The 20,785-nt window shown below is 49.2% G+C and overlaps 2 protein-coding genes across 4 annotated transcripts; one reads left to right on the top strand and one right to left on the bottom strand.

The window, feature by feature from the left end:
* The first annotated feature begins 2,440 nt into the window (after window positions 1-2,440).
* Window positions 2,441-18,801, top strand: GFM1 (G elongation factor mitochondrial 1). The gene is made up of 18 exons (XM_017831392.1): window positions 2,441-2,552; window positions 3,198-3,350; window positions 3,625-3,757; window positions 4,218-4,422; window positions 5,069-5,185; window positions 5,713-5,863; window positions 5,976-6,130; window positions 6,763-6,847; window positions 7,489-7,626; window positions 8,096-8,197; window positions 8,297-8,353; window positions 8,722-8,859; window positions 9,556-9,638; window positions 15,580-15,742; window positions 16,559-16,703; window positions 17,355-17,515; window positions 18,053-18,106; window positions 18,370-18,801. Exons 1-18 carry the CDS (start codon window positions 2,499-2,501, stop codon window positions 18,499-18,501), a joined length of 2,226 nt encoding a protein of 741 aa, XP_017686881.1. The 5' UTR covers window positions 2,441-2,498; the 3' UTR covers window positions 18,502-18,801.
* LXN (latexin) lies at window positions 9,307-15,103 on the bottom strand. Of its 3 annotated transcripts, XM_017831396.1 has the most exons (6): window positions 14,975-15,103; window positions 13,949-14,011; window positions 13,250-13,424; window positions 12,554-12,690; window positions 10,822-10,884; window positions 9,307-9,954 (listed from the first exon to the last, which is right to left on the bottom strand). In XM_017831396.1, the coding sequence occupies exons 1-6, from the start codon at window positions 15,101-15,103 to the stop codon at window positions 9,859-9,861; spliced, it is 663 nt and encodes a 220-aa protein (XP_017686885.1). In that variant the 3' UTR covers window positions 9,307-9,858. The 3 variants fall into 3 exon arrangements, with proteins under 3 accessions (XP_017686885.1, XP_017686882.1, XP_017686883.1); XM_017831393.1 differs by lacking the exon at window positions 9,307-9,954 and having other exon boundaries at window positions 9,965-10,884; XM_017831394.1 differs by lacking the exons at window positions 9,307-9,954; window positions 12,554-12,690; window positions 13,250-13,424 and having other exon boundaries at window positions 9,965-10,884.
* Window positions 18,802-20,785: the final 1,984 nt, after the last annotated feature.

Consider the following 20,785-nt stretch of genomic DNA (forward strand, 5'->3'; position numbering starts at 1 on the left):
ACTTTATGGATTATCACCAATTCTGTTAAAAAAAGCGTTGATTTGCAAAGTTTTTCTGCTACAACTGCACCAGTCTCAGACTTTATCAAGCCTGGCAGTGCAGCTACTTTTCTCCACTCTATAAGTTGCACAGAAAATAAATTCTCTTCAGTTTGTGTGGCTGAAATGATTTTTAGGTGGTGCTTAATAGGAATTGGAATACCTTAGAGCCACTATATATATATATCTCTCTTTAAAATCACACTGGAAATTCTTACAGAACCCCCCCATTCACCTTGTTTTAACATGAAGAAAAGCGAAATACTAAAATGGCAATACTTCGTCGTTTTTAAGTTCATAAGCTGGGCTTGCACCTCATTTTCTGCTCCTGCAGTGTCCGTTTTGTACCTCTGATGCTCTGTGTGTTTAGTTTGGAGTTGGCCCATCGCTGTTGAGGACTGTCTGTAGTAGCTTTTAATCACCCCATGTGTCCTAAGATACTCAGCTGGCACTTATTAATGGAAGAAATATGTGGGAGAAATGAGTTTAACTGGAATGATGTCACCATTTCTCCTGTTCTAAGGAGCCAGGAGAGCCCTGGAGACAGGAAATGGTCTCCCCTCAGCTGAGTTTGTTCTTTGTGATGATCCCAAATCTCCATTTGATGTCCCTGGATGATGTTGTTTGAGTCTGATGTTCTAGAAAAGCCAGGAAAATCCCTGTATTCCAGGTGTCCACGTGCTGTTTTGTCACACAGAATTATCCACATGTTGTAGCATAAAGAATTTCTGTAAATTAAATAACATTACATAAATTCAAGACTATATTAAGTGTAGCCTTAAAAAGCACTGTTTATATGATAAAATAGCATTTGTAAGTTAAGAGTAATATTTGTTTGGCCAGAAAGCCTTTAAATCATATTTAATCTTCCTGCAGTTTCCCCAGATTATTTAAGTTTCATGAAATAATGTTTTTAATAATGTTGAAAAATAATCACCAGCACTTTTGTTGAGCTCTGACAAAGGGAAGGACAATTACTTGTTGTTTCTTGCAGTGGTCTCTTCCTGTTCTTAGAGCAAATATTAGTGGCAATAAATTCATGTGATCAATTATTAGTGGCATTAATTGGGGTTATTCAACCATTTAATGAGCAGTGAAGGCAAGGGGGGGTCAGGGGATGCTTTGACACCCCTTAGAGCACAATCCAGGGGCTCCTTTTCCCTCCACTGAAGACAACATGGCTTTTGCAATTAATTTAATAGACAATATAAGGCTGTGGAGGCGTTTTCCAGGTATGTCACTCACACTTCCCAGTAATTAACAGCAGCAAAGTTTTCCAAGTTGGAACTTGAGCAGGAATGTTGGAGAGACTCTGCTGTTCAACGGAAAATTCACCTGACAACTTGGATTTCTGTCTGAGATTAAAAAAAACCATGACACAGACATGTCATAATAAAACAAGCACATCCTTTGGTTTGGAAATTACAGCGGGAAGGGGCGAATATTCCTTATGGATCACTTTGTTATGCCAAGACTGTTCCCAGTGTAATGCACGAGAAGCTGTTCTCTGTAGAACCATCTGAAACTGCAGTTCTTGAATAAAGTTATTTATTATTTATGGGGTTGCTTTGGTTTATTCTCCGCCACAGAGGGACTTGTGCATTATTTAGTTTGGGCTCTGAAATATTCCGGTGTGACACGACCAGGGAAAGCTGGGCTATGGAAGGAGTCCCTGCCATGGCAGGGGGTGGAATGGGATGGGCCTGAAGGTCCTTCCACCCCAAACCACTCCGGGGTTCTATGGAAACCCCTCAGTGTCCAGAGGAAAATGTGAATTTTCCACAAAAAGTTTGAGAGAAGGAAACTGCTGGAAGTGGGACTCGAGTATGGAGAGGGCTGGGCCGTTCCCAACTTCAGAGCTGCTCCTGGAGCCTTCCCCGGGATGAAAAACTTCCTGGTTTATCCAACAGCGGGGAATTTTTTTATATTGAGAACATATTTAAGGTTTCACAGCGTGTTCCAGACGGGTCCCTGTGCCGCACACACCTTCCTGCACATCGCGGGATCGCCTTCCCCTTGTCCCTGCGCTTCTGACGCCCTTAGGACCGAGAGCCCTTGTTTCTAACCGCTAACTGTTGTTTCTAATTAGCAATTAGAAACAACTCCAGCTGTAGCTAATGACTAACAACCCCTAAACTCCAGCTGCCCGCTCGTGGATGGTGCTCCCTCACTCCATCCCAGGCTCCGTCCCGGTCCCGTTTTACGGCGCCCTTGGAGAACTCCCCGTGTGCGCACCGGGAATGCCCCGCGCGGGGCCGGGGGCGCTCCCCGGAGGGATCAGGGTCGGGAGGAGCGTCCCCCATCCCCGGCTCCCCCGGTCCCTCCTGGAGAATCCGGCCCGGAGCCGGTCCCGGCCCGGGCGGCGCCTGCGCGGGGCCCCGGAAGGGGCGGGAGTGACCCGGGGCTGGAGCCGGGATCGGGGCCGGGATCGGGGCCGGGCTGGAGCTGCACTCGGGGCCATGCTGAGGGTGTTGAGAGCTGGGCTGGCCCCGGGCCGCCCGCGGCACCTCCAGGTACCGCCCGAGGGGCCCCTCAGGAGGCGGCGGCCCCGCTGTGAGGGGCGGGAGGGGAAGGGGCCGGGCCGGGCCCGCCCGAACCCCCCGGCGGCTGCGGGACACGCGTGACCCGTCCCGTGGGATCGGGCACAGGGATGGGGGACACGGGAGAGCGGGAATGTCAGCGGGGTGGGGATGTGGGGATGGCGAGGAGGGGCCGCGCGGTGCGTCCGGGCTGGGGACAGTCCCGGGTGACCTGGAAAGGCCATTCGGCCTTAAGTGACCGGTTTGACACAGAGCAGAGGCCGTAGGGAAGCGGTTTGGAAGTTTATCCATCGGCACAGCGAGTCACAGGAGCAGTTAGGGTGGGAAAAGACCTCCAGGATCTCCGAGCCCACCCTGTGCCCGATGCCCACCTTGTCCCCAGCCCAGAGCACTGAGTGCCACGGCCAGGCCTTCCTGGGACACCTCCAGGGATGGGGACTCCAAACCTCCCTGGGCAGCCCCTGCCAGTGCCTGACCACCCTTTCCAGGGAGAAATTCCTCCTGATGTCCAACCTGACCCTCCCCTGGCACAGCCTGAGGCTGTTCCCTCTTGTCCTGTCACTCGCTGCTGTGTTGGGTCAGCTCCTCACTAACTCACGACCTCCTCTTGCCCTCCAGCTGCTCCTGACCTCCTGCAGACACTGCTCCTCGGGGGTCCTTCCCAACGAGAGGATCCGCAACATCGGGATCTCGGCCCACATCGACTCCGGGAAGACGACGCTGACGGAGCGAATCCTGTTCTACACGGGCAGGATCGCGCAGATGCACGAGGTGGGGCTGCTCCAGGGGGAGCCCTGAAACCCTCCTGCTTCCCTGATAACCCCTTAAAAATTAGTGGAGGGCAAGGGGATTGAATCCCAGAATCACTGAGGTTGGAAAAGCCCTCCAGGGTCATCGAATCCACCCCATGCCCCATCTCCACCTTGTCCCCCAGCCCAGAGCACTGAGTGCCACAACCAGTCCTTCCTTGGGCACCTCCAGGGATGGGACGTGTGTTCTTAGTAAAGTCCTGGGACTACATTTGTTTAATTTCTTCTTTCCTAAGGTGAAAGGTAAGGATGGAGTTGGAGCTGTGATGGATTCCATGGAGCTGGAGCGACAGCGGGGCATCACCATCCAGTCTGCAGCCACTTACACCATGTGGAGAGACACCAACATCAACATCATTGACACCCCAGGTGAGGGAGCTGGGAACACCTGGGGGTTGCTGCTCCTCATGGATACAGAGGACATGGTGCATCTTTGTGTTGTGACAGGACAATGTGTCGTGGATTCAAACTGACAGAGGGGGAATTTAGGTGAGATTTAATTCAGGAAGGAAGAAATCCTTCCCTGGGAGGGTAGGGAGGCCCTGGCACAGGTTGCCCAGAGAAGCTGTGGCTGCCCCTGGATCCCTGGAAATGTCCAAGGCCAGGTTGGATGGGGCTTGGAGCAACCTGGGCTAGTGGAAGGTGTCCCTGCCCATGGCAGGGGGTGGGATTGGATGAGCTTTAATCTCCTTCCCACCCAAACCATTCCATGGTTCCATGATCAGCCACTCAAGCTGGTGTGACTCTGTGGCTGGAGGGTTTGGCTCTGTTGGCTGTTGCTCCTTTCTGCACTCATTTGTCATGATTAATGAGTTTTATTGTCCTTCAGGACACGTGGACTTCACCATTGAAGTGGAGAGGTCTCTGAGAGTCCTGGATGGAGCAATCCTGGTGCTCTGTGCTGTTGGAGGAGTCCAGTGCCAGACCATCACTGTGAACAGGCAGATGAAGAGGTACAACGTGCCCTTCCTGACCTTCATCAACAAACTGGACAGGATGGGCTCCAACCCAGCCAGGGCCGTGCAGCAACTCAGGTATTTACCAGTTAAAATGACTTGGGAAATAATTCTGAATACTCCCATGGCAGGGGAAGAATATTGGAGAGGCTTCTCTTTGTACCTGCAGTTTGGGGAATGCCTGACTCAGATTAAGATCTGACCCATAAGTCTCCAAAAACCCCAGATATTTTGGTTAGCCAAGACTTGCAGGGACCAAGAGCTGGGGTTTGATATTTATTTTGTTGATGGAATTATATGTGGAGCCACCTGGAAAGCAGCCTTTTGGTTTTCCCTAGATCCTGGTAGCACATGTGCTGCTGGAATTCCAGCAGGGAAGTGATGGGGTGGTTTGGATGCCTGGAATCCTCCTTGCTCCTATTTTGATCTGTGAGATAGCTCATTAATATGCATGAAGCCTTCTCCCCTAATCAAATAATCAATCTCAAACCAGTCTCCTCTGCCTTCTTTCCCAGGGGAGTTGCTCCCTGTTCCTGTTGGGATACAGAGGGTTGAGCCACCCTGGAAAACACCTGGGTGGTTTTTATCAGCACTGACAGATTTTTGGCACTGCCCAAAGGATGAAATCCAGGGATTTTGTGGGAGGTTGTTTAAAGACCATCTGGAGGAGACCCATAAAAACAACACTTTTCTTGAACTAATTTCTGTTTTCTCCCTCTTTCAGGTCCAAGTTGAAACACAATGCAGCTTTTGTCCAGAGTCCAATTGGGCTGGAGGGAGACTTTAAAGGAATTATAGATCTTATTGAAGAAAAAGCCATTTATTTTGATGGGGCACTTGGGTGAGTTGTGGAACTTGCTCCTTTCTTGGCTGGAGCTGCTCTTTGCACGAGGAGTTCCTCCTGCAGAGGTGAAACCCTGCTCTCTGGGAATATCAGGGTGGGGCTTGTGCCAGGGCTGAGCTCAGCCTCCGGCATTCCCATCCCCTGGCCCTGCAGGTGAGCTCTGGGATGGGTGGCTGCAGCAGGAGCTGGGTGGTGGGAAGGGGTGGTGGCCACACTTCCCACCCTGAGAAGCAGGGAGACTTGCTCCATAACGGGGTCTGACAGTGCACAAGTGGCTTCTGGGATGAAGATAAGATGTGGGTGGGGCTGTTGGACAGGTTGTCCTGCATCCTTCAAACTCCTGCCAGGAGTGGGAAGGAACCTTCTCCTGCCAAAGTGCCAAAGCTGATCCTCGTAGGGGATTTTTCCCATTATCCATGTCAGCAGTGAGTTTTTCTTGGTCGGGCTGGTCATGGCAGTGATGGAAAGTGATGGATGCAGGTGGTCCATGCCCTGTGGGTGATGATTTGTCCCCGTGTGTGCAGGCAGACCCTTCGTGTTGAGGAGGTCCCGGCCGAGCTGCGGGCGGAGGCTGCCGAGCGGCGCCGGGAGCTCATCGAGTGCGTCGCCAACGCCGACGATCAGCTCGGGGAGATGTTCTTGGAAGAGAAGATTCCCACGGCTGCTGAGTTAAAGGTACCTCCAGAGGGGTGCAGCTCCTTGCTCCAGGAGTGGAGATGCCCAGGGAAGCCAGGGAATCTCAGGCTCCTGAAGGAGCAGGAGGAGAGTTACCAGGGCTGTTTTCCAGCTTGCCATCAGAAGAGCGACGCTGAAGAAGTCCTTTACCCCAGTCCTCGTGGGAAGTGCTTTGAAGAACAAAGGGGTGCAGCCACTGCTGGATGCTGTCCTGGAATACCTTCCCAATCCCTCTGAGGTGGAGAACTATGCTATTCTGAACCAGGGGTAAGGACAGCCAGAAGCAAACAAGAGTGTCCAAGACCAGGCTGGACGGGGCTTGGAGCAACCTGGATGAGTGGAAGGTGTCCCTGCCCATGGCAGGGGATGGGACTAGGAGGCCTTCAAGGTCCTTTCCAACCCAAACCATTCCATGATCCTATGGAATAGTTTCAAAGCTGTTTAATACATAGCAGGAAACATCAGTGACAAGATCCAGGATCATTTACCATTTTTATTAAATAATGGCACCAGAATTTGGCACAAACTCCCAAAACTAAGACAGCTCCTTTCACCTGAGGATTACCCTTTATACTGGTGTTATTAACACATTAAATGTTAAATGTGGAAAATGATTATGAGGTAGTTCATCAGAAATGATGGCAGCCCTTCAAGCCTTCAGCCCCTTCCAGTGTCTGACCACCCTTTCCAGGAAGAAATTCCTCCTCATGTCCAACCTGACCCTCCCCTGGCACAGCTTGAGGCCGTTCCCTCTCCTCCTGTCCCTTGTTCCCTGGGAGAGAAGTCCAACAATTAGGTGTGAACCCCAACATTAAAGCCAGTAAAGAGCCAGCAGATGCTTAGAAGAGGCTCCCATGTTGCCTCATAACCTCACCTCCCTCTCCATCCCTGTTTTTAAGGGATTCTGAGGATGGATCCAAGTTCCTGTTGAACTCTGCTCGTGATAATTCCCACCCTTTCATCGGCCTTGCCTTCAAACTGGAGGTGAGTCCACTGAGTTCCTTCCTAACGACTCACAGAGTGAATCCAAACAGATGGGGCTGCCAAAGTTGTGTAGAGCAAGCTTTAAAATCAGTTTATATTTAAATTCAGTTTAAACTTAACCTTTAAAAAACTGGTTCCCACCATAAAACCCACCAGCGTGTCCAACACTGCCAATTTGGAAGTTTAGAATGGGTCATGTCCCTCAGATATTTCATGGTTTTCTTAGTTAAAACTTAAACATTTTGGGGGGGTTGTGGGTTATTTCAGATACTTTCAGAGAAAAATCCTGGGTTTGAAAACAATGAAACGGGAGAGATTTGGAGAGGATAAAATGCACAGTTTTAAGGAAACAAGTTGTTTCTGCCTAAAGAGCAGCACTTGAGATTTCATGTTGCATGTCAATGTGTGTCTCTGTTAGGAAGGTTTGGGAGTGATGAAATGAGTTCAGAAAATTGCCAGGAAATGCCAAATTCCATCCCAGAGCCAAGGGAAAGCTGAGACTCTTAAAAACGTTTCAGTTACATTTCTAGTGTGGAAATTCAAACCAGAAACATTCAGTCAGTGCAGGTGATGCTTTCAGTAACAGTGCTCTTGGTTCCCAGAAGGATCATATGTGATTTTTCCATGGATTTTGCTTCCAGGCTGGTAAATTTGGGCAGTTAACCTACATCAGAGTTTACCAGGGGATGCTGAAGAAGTCTGATTACATCTACAACACCAGGACTGGGAAGAGGGTGCGAGTGCAGAGGCTCGTCCGGATGCACTCGGACAACATGGAGGTGAGTGATCCCTAGGGATGGACTCTGAGCCACTGTCTGACATTCCTGCAGTGGGCCAGGACTGCCTGGAACACAGCACATTGTTTGCTTCACATCCCTAAACTAGAACAAGTTGGCATCCAAGCCGAGCTCTCCCTTTTGTCCTTGGAATAAAGAGGTGGAAGATTTACAGAGCATTTTATCCCAGCTGGAATTTTAGAGGAGCTCAATGTCAAGCTTCAAAACACAGAATATATTTAAGTGTCTGCTGTAAACCAGGTGTAGTTTGTAGGTTATAGAATCATAGGAAAATGGGAAGGATCTTAAAGCCCATCCAGTGCCACCCCCTGCCATGGGCAGGGACACCTTCCATGATCCCAGATTGCTCCAGGCCCTGTCCAGCCTGGCCTTGGACACTCCCAGGGATGGGGCAGCCACAGCCTCTCTTATCTTTCAGTGTTATCTAAACAGGAAACTTTTCTTTCCCCAGGATGTCAGTGAAGTTTATGCTGGAGACATCTGTGCCCTGTTTGGGATTGACTGTGCCAGCGGGGACACCTTCACTGATAAAACCAGCACTGCCATCTCCATGGTGAGTTCCCCTTTCCCTGAGGGCCTCAGGCACTGGCATTTACCAGGATTTTGCTGGGGAAGTTTGTAATCATCACCTCTTCCTTGGTGGCCACTGCAGGAATCCATCCACGTCCCCGATCCCGTCATCTCCGTGGCCATGAAGCCTTCCAACAAGGTAGGAGCCTGGGGATCCACACCTCCCCCTGGCTTCCCCTCCCTTTGCTGCTTTTTAGGATTTTATGCAGCTTAAATAAGGAACAGGCTAAAACAAGCACTGTTTGAAAGTGTTTTATCCACAATCCCTGAGATTATATCTCTGCATAACCCAGCACGTGGCTGGGCTGGATGGTGTCACTCAGCCGTAAATAAGGTGCATTTCTTTGACCTGAACTTGAAATTAAATCACAATTATTGCATTAATAAACACAGTTAGAAGTGTTTCAGAAAAATCACCTCAGAGAGCAGAAGTGCTCAGCTGTTGATAGGAAAAGTCGAGGATAATTTCTGGAATTCGAGCAAATCTTGTGTTTAATTGCATTTCAGAACGACTTTGACAAGTTTTCCAAAGGCCTGAACCGCTTCACGAGGGAAGATCCCACTTTTAGAGTCCACTTTGATGATGAGAGCAAGGAGACCATCGTTTCTGGGATGGGGGAGCTGCACCTGGAAATCTATGCCCAGGTAATTGGGAAAGCAGATTCCATGGACTCTGCTTTTCACTGGTTTTCCAGCCACGAATTCTCCTTCCTTGTCCTCCTCCTCTTTCTTCTTTCCAGCTGCTTTGGGAAGAGTTTAACTGTAAATCAACCTCTGCAGGTTCTTTCTCTCCAGTGGTTCCATTTTAAAGGAAACTTCTGCCTGGAATATTTTCACTTCTTCAGTTCAAATCCATAAAAATGGATTAAACACTACACTTTGCTTTAGCAGCCTTTGCTTATAATGAACTAATAATTAATAATAATTAATTGCTAGAGAAAAATACTGTGTTTCTGTGGTTTTAAATGTATCCTTCCATATAAAAGCTGATGCAGGGAGAAGGGAATACCTACTTACAGTGATTAGTCTCATTCCAGTTGATGTCTGTATTTTAATTAACACAAGAGATGTGTCTGAAATGTTGACAGAACAAAGAAAAGATGCTTTTGTCTTGAAAAACTTAAACTTTAATAGAAAAATTAATGCTGTTCCCTTTCCCTGTGTAGATCTTAAGCAAAGTTGGATGCAAAATGACAGTGAACAATTTATAACATTAAAAAAAAAAACCAACAAAAAGCCCCCCAAAATCAGTGAAAAACCCCTGGTTAACCCTGATTAAATTAATACAGTAATTTCCAAAGAATTGCTCTAATGGAACAACTCTGGGTTTTTTTCCTGCAGCGAATGGAGAGGGAATATGGTTGTCCTTGCACCACGGGGAAGCCCAAAGTTGCCTTCAGGGAGAACATCTCTGCACCTGTGCCGTGAGTATTCCCTCTGGGAATTGTTTTAGTCATTTCTTTGGATGCAGCATTTGGTTAAGCAGCAGGGAAGAAAAGATCAGATCAAATCCCAAGGCACAGGAAAAGTTTAATTTAATGTCTTTGTACCCTGATTGCTTCCCCACCCCTTCCCCTCCTCTGCCCTCCCTCCAAATGCCTGCTGGAGTTCTGGAGCTGCTTCCAGGTGGGATCAGGGGGTCCCTCATCCCGAGGTGTGTCCGGGCTGGCGGCTCTCCCGTGTCACTTGGACACCATCCCGAGGGTGCCACAGCACTGTCATCTCCCAGGGAATGATCTCCTGTGGGAGTGACAACAGGGAACAAGCTGGGCTTCCATTCTCTTGGTTAGTCAGGAATTTCTCCTCATGGAAAACTCAGGAACCAAACCCACTGTAGGTGCCCCGAGTGAACTTGGCTGGAATTTAATGCTGACCTTGGTTTAAATTTGAATTTAAAGCTGACCTTGGCTTAAATTTAAAGCTGAGCATCACCTTAGGAGTTACTCTTAACTCACAGTCTATCTTCTCCAAACACACAGAAGAACTGAGAGAGTCCATAGAATTCTGTTAATTTAAAACTTGAGAGTGCAGGGGTTGGAAGCAGCGGAGCTGGAGCTGGGAGGGAGATCCCTGGGTGGTTTTTCCAGGAGGTTGCACAATCAGGAACTTCTCTCTCACATTTTCAGTGTTTTCCTTATGAAAACACTTGCTCAGATCACAGAATTATGATGGGGAATGGCTCCAAGTGTGAATACTCTGCTGGGAACCAGTTTGTGCTGGGATAACTGGGATGGTGAGGTCTCTGTGCTGGGCACCAGTGCTGCCCTCTGGCATGGGAGCATTCCCAGCCCCCTGGAATTCTGCTGAGCACTCCAGGATGCTGCTTCTTCCCTTGATCCCCAGCCAGTTTGGCACTGGGATCTCCCAGGAGGAAATAGCTGTGAAGCCACCAGTGTTTTGAACCCCAGCCATTCCCAAGAAAGCCCAGAAACAGCTGGAAATTGCTGCTGTTGTGTCCTGGAATGCTGGGATGGACAGAGAAGGTGGCCCTGACCTCCCCCTCACCCTCTGTGTCCACCCCACCATCTGTGTGCCTGAGCTGGAGGCTGCAGAGCTGCCAGGCTTCAAACAACAACAAAAAAGGCTTTTTAGAAATCCAGTATTTACCTGGGACACCATTTCGTGCAGTAGAACCACGTAGTCAAACTGCAGATATTCATCACTTCTCCTCTGGAAAGATAAGGTGAAAAGGGGGCTGAATTTGGGGCTTCTCCCCACCTACAGAGCAGGGAGTCAGTTCTCTTTGTTTATCCCAAGAATTCCCTGCTGTATTTCAGGTAAAACAGCTTATTATAACCAATAAAGCAGGTGGAGCTCAGTCACTGTGACAAAACAAAAAAGATCCTGATCTGTGTTTTTGTCACTCCAAACTTGCACTGGAGAGATGAATGTGAGGCTTAAAACTCTGCTAATGCCTCCCTTAAGGAAATCAGATAAATATCAACTTCAGGAACTCCTTTGGGATGGGAACACCTCCTTCTACAAGGTGTCAGTTTAACCCAGATAATCCCAAATCAAATTGTCAGTAGGATAAGGACACACCCCAGAGGCCTCACAGGGATTCTGAGTGACAAAATACACACTGGCCTTTGGAATATACTCTTTTCCCATGTATTTTTCAAGGAAAAGGAACAAAATTCCCCAAGAGAGGTGGCAGCTGGGTTAATTTAATAGTTTTCTGTCTGCCTTGTCCTCGAATTTGTTAAAGAGGTGTTTAAAATCTTTGAGCTCTTGCGGGTGCACAGCCCTGCAGCGGCTGTGAATTGCTCCAAGATGCCATCAGAGGGAGCAAAACATTCACAAATCCTGCTCCCTGAAGCAATTTGTCTCTCCTTCATCCCCAGCACTTCCTGGGAATTCACTGGCTGTTCTGAGTGGCAAAAACATTTGGGCCTTGAGTTCTCTAAGTCCTGTTTCTTTTTCCTGGCTCACATACAAAATTGCCTCAGATTTAAAGCTGACCAGCCCTTTAGAGGTTATTCTTAACTCACAATATATATTTTTTTTCCAAACAGAGCAGAGGAATTAGGGAGAATCTATAGAATTCTATTAATTTACAAATCAAAGCAAAAGGACTTGGCTGTGACAGTAAGTTTTGTGAAAGCAAAGTGCTTTCTCTCACTTAAGCCTGTTCCAGGCAAGGGGCCTGTCAGGCCTGGTGGTGGCAATTAATGACTCAATTAATGTCAGGAGCTGCAGTGAGATTTGCCAGGTTTTGATTGCTGAGCTTAGGGCAGATCCAGGTGTGCTCAAGATAAACCCATCCCTTGTAACCACCCAGAAATAAAACAGGAAATATCCTGGAATATTCTGTTCCCTTTCTCCCTCGTGTTCCCCTTTTGTCTTCCTCAGTTCAGGTTTCTCACCATAAACTCAGTTGATGCTCATCATGGTAAGGGAAGTCCAAGAGCTCAAATAAAAACCCCTTTTAAGTTCTCTCCCCTAATTGCTGTTTGATTAGAGGGAAGGGGTAGTGGAACAAAATTCAAACACTGGATTGGATTCTTAAAACCAAACCAGAGCAGGAAGTTCAGACATAATTGAGGTTTCCTGAATGTGGATTTTTAAGAATGTGGATCCAGCTCTGCTCTAGTCCCTGCTCAGCTCCTAAACACTATTTTTCTTGCAGAGCATTGAGAGCCAAGGCCAGGTTGGAATATGTCAGGGGAAAGAAGTGGAGGAGAACACTGGAATTGTCCAAGGCCAGGTTGGACGGGGCTTGGAGCAACCTGGGCTGGTGGAAGGTGTCCCTGCCCATGGCAGGGGGTGGCACTGGATGGGCTTCAAGGTCCATTCCCACCCAAACCACCCTGGAATTCTGTGACTGATGGAGACTTACCACCTGCTTCACATGTTTGATTTGGGCCAGCTGGAGCTGGGTGTTTTCCGTGGAATTCTGCCACACCAGGTACCCCGAGGCGACCCAGGCGAGCAGGTGGAGGGGCTCCAGCTCTGGGGGCACGTGGCCATGGCTGTCTGGGAAACAAAACAGTTCCTGGGGGTTAAACAAGAGCCAGCAACAGAACTTCATCACCTGGTGCTAAAGTCACTCTCTTCCATGTCACAAAACCTTCCACAGGATCTTGGAAGAGCTGCTCCATCCCTGCAGTGATTCCTCCTGTGGAATCACAGCGTGGTTTGGGTTGGAAGGGACCTTAAAGTTCACCTTCCACTAGCCCAGGTTGCTCCAAGCCTCGTCCAGCCTGGCCTTGGACACTTCCAGGGTGTTCTCCTCCACTTTTTTCCCCTGACATATCAAGTTTTCAAGGCTCTCAAGTCCAAGCAGCCCCTCGCTGTGCAGTCGGGGTGTGGGATGTGCTGTGCCAAGGACAGCTCAGAGGGAGCAGGCAGAGGTGACAGTGGCAGGTGGTTCTGCAGAACAGCCACATGCAAATCCTGCCTCAATTCTGGATTTCAGGAATCAGAATAAATTGAGTAGCTGTGACTGAGAGACCCCCAGACAGAGAAAGGGAAGCAGCATGTGTTCAGAGCAGGGGGGAGGCCTGATCCTTCTCCCCCAGCCCCATCCTTGTACCTGGAATGTTCTCTGCCACAAGCTCTTTTTCCAGGCTCCTTATTCGAGTGTAGAACACGTGATCTGCTTCCTCTGTGCTCTTTAGTTCTCCTTCAAGTGTGAACTGCACATCTGGAGCAATGTTTTTGTTGCCCAGATGATACAGAACCTCAGCAGTGCAGTTAACAGTACTGTCCTGTCACAGAGTTAATTATGTGCATTAATATTTCATTAAGTACATGTATAATGTGGGTAATTTGCATTTCTGACATGTCTTTTTTTTATGGAGTTGCTGTTTTCTCTGAGTGTGGCCCAGAGAGATTTGTGATTATTTAAGACAAGGTTAAATTCACGGTTTATCTGTGAATGCATAAAGGTGATTTGCTTTCTGCAGTGATGGGAAGGGCAGTGGGTGGGGTGCAGAATGTCCCTTGTGCTGTTCACTTGGAGCTGAGTGACACTGAAATGTCCTTGTCATCCCTCCAGCACTGTCTGGTGCTGGAGTGGAAGGTACCACATGGGCAGGGCTTTTATGGTGGTAAAATTTAGCCTTTTTTTTACCTGATTTGTAGGATAGAAAATCAGAAACATGATTCCAAATATGATTAGTTGGTGTGTCCCCTGGCCTGAGCCAGAGCAGCAGCATCAAGTGAGTTTATGACACATCAGTGCTGCCAAGCTCTGCCCTCAGAGTGTTTAATTAAATCAACCTGAACTCACTTTGTCCAGGACATCTTCCAGCTCCAGTTCCAGGTAGTACTTGTGCCCAACATCCTTGATGTCCTGAGAAAGGGAAAACATTAAGGATGTTTATTTTGTCAAATGTTGAATGACTTTGCATAGTGGACAAGATCAGAGAATCATGGAATGGTTTGGGTTGGGAGGGAATTTAAAACTCCTGCAGTCCCACCCCTGCCATGGGCAGGGACACCTTCCACTAGCCCAGGTTGCTCCAACCTGGCCTTGGACACTCCCAGGGCTGGGGCAGCCCCAGCTTCTCTGGGCAACCTGTGCCAGGGCCTTCCCACCCTCATTTCTAGCCCTGAATTTACATTTTGGAGCTCCCCATGTGATTCCATCCAGCAATGTGCTGCTGGTTAAATACTCAGGTGGGAGTGCTCAGTGACTCCTCAAATGAAGTCCCTTTTGCAGTTCATTATGAATCACGTCATGGAGGTTTTTGGCTGTAATGACTGAAGGGAGGGGGAGTTGCTGTGCCCCTGTTTTGGGGCTTTGTGCCCTGTTCTCACAGGTGGGGTTTGCTGTGCCCTGTTCTCATGGGTTTGTTTCCCTGTAACCCAGCCCGGGTGAGCAGCGAGGTGTGTCCTGGCAGCCGCAATCCGAGCACCCTCCTCCCTCCTGAGTGTCCTTGGGAGGTTCCCCGGGCCCGATGCCATCGTGGGAACAGCACGGGGTGTATTCCACCTTCCCAGCCTGCCCGACTGCTCCCAGCCCCCGGGCTGTTCGGGACACGCAGGTCCTTCCGTGACCCCCAAACGTGGGTGGGCAGAGCCGCGGTGACACAGGATCCCAGGATAGCGGGGGTTGGAGGGGACCTCGGGGGACCGCCCAGGCAGGGGCACCCGGAGCGGGTGGCACAGGGGCGCTCCGGGTGGGATTGGGGCGTCTCCAGAGAGGAGACTCCACGCCCTCCCTGGGCAGCTGTCCCCGAGCTCCGGGGCCCTGCTGGAGGGCAGTTCTCGCCGGTGCCGCGGGGGTTCCCGCCGCTCCCGGTGCCGCTCTCACCTCGGTGCGCGCCCGGCGCAGCTCCCGCAGCCGCAGCGCCCGCGCGGGGCCGCCCCGCCGGTACCGCAGGAACGCCACGGCCACGGCGGCGGCACGGCGGGATGGGAACTGTGCCGGGGGCAGCTCCATGGCCACGGCCCGGCCCGCTGGGAACTGTGCCGGGGGCAGCTCCATGGCCACGCAGCTTCCTCCGCCCGCAGGAAGGCACCGGCACGGGGAGGGACCGCGGGCGGCGGGTCCCGCCCCGGGGAGCGGGCGGGGACGGCGCTGATGCTGCCGAGAGAGCGGGTCCCTTCGGCCGGAGGGAGTGAAGGTTTTAAATGCGAACAGGGTTAGGTGGGATAGTGGGGAGAAATCCTTCCCTGTGAGGAACAGGCACAGGTTGCCCAGAGAAGCTGTGGCTGCCCCAGCCCTGGAAGTGTCCAAGGCCGGGTTGGAGCAACCTGGGCCAGTGGAAGGTGTCCCTGCCCATGGCAGGGGTGGACTCCATAACCTTTACATTCCCTTCCAACCCAAAGTAGTCTGGAATTCTATGAACTGCAGAATGGGAATTTTTCCCTGGGATTGCAGCAGGTTCATGTGTTTGGGGTGTTGTTTGTTTTCAGGTTTGAATTCACCCACAAGAAGCAGACAGGAGGAGCAGGCCAGTATGGCAAAGTGATCGGGGTGCTGGAGCCCCTGGATCCTGAGGACTACACCAAAGTAGAGTTTGAAGACAGAACCGTTGGCACAAATATTCCCAAACAATTTGTGCCTGCTGTGGAAAAGGTACAAACCATCTGTGTGCTACAGTAAATACTGATTTTTGTGTTTTCTTGCCATATCACCCACATTTACTGTGCTGGCCTTGCCACAGGCAAGGGGGCTTTTCCTATTTCTTCAGTGGAAACAGAATCATTTGTGTGGTTTTACTTCAGATCTCACATTCCTGGGTTTTCCACTGTCTTTAGAAGCTGCTCTGTTTGCTTTGGTGGTGTGTGCTGGCTCTGTTTCCCTGGCAGTGCCTCCTTTCCTTTCTCACAGTCCAACAAGCCTCCTTCTCAATCTGCTTCTTACTGGCCCTTCTGCTTTTGGTTGTGGCCCCACAATTCTCATTTCTAACCCCAAAATATGGAGCTTTTTCTGTGACTTCTCTGAGGCCAATTATGTGGGAAGCTGCAATTAAGCTGCATTTCCTGCCTGAATTCCCAATTCATCTCTGAATTCCTTTTTCATCTCTGTGACTGTCTCTCTGTAAGATTTATCACAGACTATTTTAATTAGCCTGCTATCATCCTGGAATTCCTATGATAACCCAGAATAATTCCTTCGTTATTCTATGATGCAACACTTGAAGACTTTTGCAAAATCCTGAAAAAAACATGCAGCCTTAAAGGAATCTTGTTCTCCAGGCAGGAGCTCTTTCCACACAGAGCATTCTTTGGGGTTTTGGCCATGCAGTCCCTTACAAAGCCAAATCCTGAGGGCAGTTTTCCTTGTTCCTTGGTTTTTAGTTTTAAAAAGTATCAGTATCCAACTGAGGTGCCAAAGACTGACAGCACAGAGGTTCCAGATTCCTGCTGCTGACTCGGGCTGTTGTTCCAGGGATTCCGAGATGCCTGTGAGAAGGGTCTGGTGTCCGGGCACAAGATCTCCGGGATCAGGTTCGTCCTGGAGGATGGTGCCCATCACATGGTGGACTCCAACGAGATCTCCTTCATCAGGGCAGGAGAAGGAGCCCTAAAACAAGGTAGGAGCTCCTTGCTTGGATGTGTCCTGGCTGTTATTGCTGGGGCAGAATTTAACAGCCTCATTTCTGTAGGTTCATTTGTTATTTGGGGTATCCATCCACCCACCCATCCATCCATCCAAAGTCTGGCCACTTGTGTAGAGCACAGTGTAAGAGTTTATAGAATTTTTGAGGGAGGCACAACAGTTCTTGTGGTTCTGTGAAGGAGATCCTGGTTTCCTGGAATGCAGTACAGAAACACCAGCAGCACCATCCTTACAGGGTAGGAAGAGAACATTTGGTCAAACTGTGCCTTTTTTAGGAAAAATGTCCTCACTGGAGGAGTGGTGAAGCACTGGGACAGGGAAGTCACAATCCCTGGTGGAGTCACAATCCCTGGAACTGCCCCTGGATATGGCACTTCACAACATGGTTTAGGGTCAGAGGTTGGATTTGATGACCTTGCAGGTCTTTTCCAACTTTAATGACTCTGTGATTATGGTGTCAGGAATAACAAGCTGGGGAGCTGGAATTCCGTGGAGCTGCTTGTTTTCCCTCGCTGTCGTAGGAAACACTTGGCAGTACCATGAACCATTTGTTGCTGTGCATGGGAGTATCTGAACTTCCCCCAGGCTTGTGGTGCTGGATTGTTTCTCCCGCTGTTTTTCCCAGCCATGGAAAACGCCACGGTGCGAATCATCGAGCCCATCATGGCCGTGGAGGTGATGGCTCCCACGGAATTCCAGGGAGCTGTGATAGCTGGGATCAACCGGCGCCACGGAGTCATCACGGGGCAGGACGGGGCAGAGGGCTACTTCACCCTCTATGCTGAGGTTTGTGCTGTTCCCGGCTTTTCCTTTCCTCCTCTTGCCTTTTGACTCCATCACTGTTTTCCTTAGTTTATGTGGATAAATTTGGAGCCAGGTTGACTCATTTTCCGTGTTCCCTTTCTTATGTCCCTTCTAAAGACGTGTGTTTTCCTGTTGGGTGGTGGGAGGGAAAATCATCTCGGCAAAGCTTTGGCTTTGGGCTGCCCTGCATCCCTTCTGCTTCCGAAACTGAGGAATTTAATCAGAGCTCCAGTCTGGAGTTACCTCAAACCTTGTGATCTCTGGATGACACAGCCCTGAATCCAGGATGCTCCAGTTCCTGGTGCATTCAGACTCTCAGATTTTTCATGTTTCCTGCTGAAAACACGTTGCAAGTATAAATCAGCTAAAATAACAGGTGCTTTACAACACCAGATCATTCAATCTGAGCTTTTTACAGGCAGCACTGACTCTTTGTATCAGAAGTGGGATCAATTAGGTGGTGACTCAAAGTTGATGGAAAAAGTGTTTTGTTTTTACCAGCCTGTGTTGGGATTTCAGGTGCCACTGAACGATATGTTTGGATATGCCACCGAGCTGAGGTCCTGCACAGAGGTGAGTCCTCCATGTCCCCTTTGCTTAAACGTGTTTATTTCTGTAAATTTGGGCTACTTTGCATCATTGCATCCATAGCACCTGCAGCAGGGAAGGAGATAAAAACCAAACCCAGAATTGGGTCATTTTTGCTCAAAAATTTTGTTTGTGTGGGATTGTGAAGGATTCTTGGATGTCGTTTCACAGACAAGGGAGTGACCTGCTGTTCAGCACAGTTACACATGTACCATCCTCACCTGGATGTTCTTTTCCCAATTTTACAGGGAAAGGGGGAATATACCATGGAATACTCCAGGTACCACCCGTGTTCACCCAGCACTCAGGAAGAAATAATCAACAAATACCTGGAAGCAACGGGGCGACTTCCTGCCAAAAAGGGCAAAGCCAAGAGCTGATCTGACTCCTCTGGAGTCCTTTGAACAGTTTTTCCCCATCTCCTCCAGCAGCTCAGTTTTCCAAGCCACGGAAGCAGGCAAGGCTGGCTGAGGAAGGCAGGCTGCAGTGGGATTCGGACTTGGAATTTTGTCATCATACCCTTCCTCTGTGGAATTCTCAGGAACCACCAGAGGATCACAGCGGAATTGTTCACGTGTAAATGCTGTCCTTAACAAAATAGATGTTAAAACACGGCTGATAATTGGTCTTGAAATTCATCTTAATTAAGTTCTATTAAAATAATTGTATTTTTTACTTGATACATCATTATTGTGTAATTAGGTTTGGGAAGTTTGAAAATGTTGAGGCAGGAGAGTCAGGTAGGAGCTGCTGGACAGGCACAGGGAGTGAGTTGTCAGCCCACACTGAGCACTTCTCACAGGGTGCTCCCAGCTTCCCTCCAGGGAAAAATGCCACTTTTCCCTCCAAATCCTCCAGAAGTGGCACAGGATCCTTCAAAGTCTCCACCCACTGGGCAAAGCCATCGCTCAGTGCCACTGCCCTGGCACCAAATCTGCTTTTCACGGGTGGCACAACAGAGCTGAGAAGGGTGTTGGTGGGAGTTAACTCTTCCCAAAGCTGGGAACAACCTGGAATTCCTCTATGGGCTTTGATGTGGATTCATTGTGTGGGCTTGACTTTGGCTCTCTGTTAGAAAACCAAACCAGAGCTTTCTCTTCCCAGAATCTCCCAATCCCGAGGGCGTGTCCAGCCGATGCTCAGCGGAGGAATCAGTTGACTGAAATCTTGCTGACTCATTGCAGAGACAAAACAAGGACCCTGGAGTTCCATGGGAAGGAGGAGATATTCCCATAATTCTGTGTTTTTAATGACTCCCAGAAGGTCCATGTTGAAGTGTCTCTCTCCCTTCCTGACCTCCTCAGCTTAACAGACTTCCAGTAAACGGGGGATGAAGTTCCAGTTCAAACCCAGCGACATTCCTGGCACAGGATGATTCCCAGACACAGCCAGGAGTGCAGCAGCCAGGCTTCTCCACAGCCCTCACGGGAAGACAGGGAAAAGGAGTTATTTTGACCTTGGGAACAGATTTGTGAGCACGTGGAGGTGCTAACAGGGCTCAGGCGTGGGGTGGTGTATCCATGTGCTGTATCCGTGTGGTGTATCCCTGTGTGTTGCTTTGGGACAAATCCCCGATTCCCCCCCATCCACAGCTTTGTTGTTGTCAACTGCTCAGCTGGAATTGATTTCCAGAAAAGCCCTGCAGGTCCTCAGACATTGGGAGATTTTCTTGAACAACCTTTTACCAAAATTCAGGGTTGTCTTATGAAAGCAGTGTGGAAACAGGAAAGGAACGGGGTGGTTGGGATTTTATTTATGTTTATGGTTTTCCTGCTCTGCTCAGGCCACTGTGATGTGAATTCCTGGCTCGTGGGTGCTGCCAGATGTGCTGGTGCTCCACAAATCTGGAAAAAACCAAAACCCCAAGAATTTTGCTGTATGATTTTAGGTTTTAGGCTGAAATCTTGGCCTAAAAGCAGCTGCCTTAGAATTCCAACAGCTTTGCTGCTTCTCCAGAAATTCCTGTGGAATAGTTGGGAGTTACACTGACCTGGTGACTTGGAAGTGCCCAATCCTCTGGTCTGGGTCTGCAGAGCAGTGGCAAAAACAAGGTAAGGACACTAAAGTAGAGCCCCAAAGTGCAAAACCCATCCCATTTTCTTGTTTATGTTTCAAAAACTATTTTAATCACCAGCTTCTTTAAGAAATGTTGAAATTTCTCAGCTCTGATTTCATACTTTTGATGAGGAGAAATGTTCTACCAGCACAGAAGAAAACACCAGGAGGACGTGGGATGTCGTTCCCTGAATTTATTGTGGTGCCTGGTGTGTGCTGAGAGAAAAAGCTTCAGTCAGGAAATCAGGTTTATCAATCTGTGTGTGTAAAACACTGGAATTCGGGGGGTTGACATCACCCAGCTCAAATACAAGCAGGGAAAACTGTCATGTGAAATCCTGGAATCATTGTTACTGATTACAGATCCAGGATAATGAAAACCACCACAAACTGCAGAGAACAGCCACCCCAGCACCTGTTTCCCTCAGGAATGGGGTGTTCTTGGTAAGGATTTAGTCTATCCTGGCAGAAATCTGGCAAATGGGGGAGAAAAAAGGTGAATTTGAGACAGTTTGGCACAACCTCAGAGAGCAGAGGTGGGATGGTGGTGGATCTTCTGGGAACCCAACTGGAGGATTTGGAGGCAAAGGAGAAACCCACGACTTTGTG

Source organism: Lepidothrix coronata, unplaced genomic scaffold (assembly GCF_001604755.1).
Source record: "Lepidothrix coronata isolate B3197 unplaced genomic scaffold, Lepidothrix_coronata-1.0 Scaffold190, whole genome shotgun sequence".
Classification (NCBI taxonomy): Eukaryota; Metazoa; Chordata; class Aves; order Passeriformes; family Pipridae; genus Lepidothrix; species Lepidothrix coronata.

Coding starts and splice junctions, on each gene's coding strand:
- LXN (XM_017831393.1), bottom strand. CDS start 15,103: ATGGAGCTGCCCCCGGCACAGTTCCCATCCCGCCGTGCCGCCGCCGTG. Junction 14,012..14,974: donor TGCGCCGGGCGCGCACCGAG/GTGAGAGCGGCA, acceptor TCCCTTTCTCAG/GACATCAAGGATGTTGGGCA. Junction 13,425..13,948: donor TGGAAGATGTCCTGGACAAA/GTGAGTTCAGGT, acceptor ACTCTGTGACAG/GACAGTACTGTTAACTGCAC.
- GFM1 (XM_017831392.1), top strand. CDS start 2,499: ATGCTGAGGGTGTTGAGAGCTGGGCTGGCCCCGGGCCGCCCGCGGCAC. Junction 5,186..5,712: donor TATTTTGATGGGGCACTTGG/GTGAGTTGTGGA, acceptor CCGTGTGTGCAG/GCAGACCCTTCGTGTTGAGG. Junction 8,198..8,296: donor CCAGCACTGCCATCTCCATG/GTGAGTTCCCCT, acceptor TGGCCACTGCAG/GAATCCATCCACGTCCCCGA.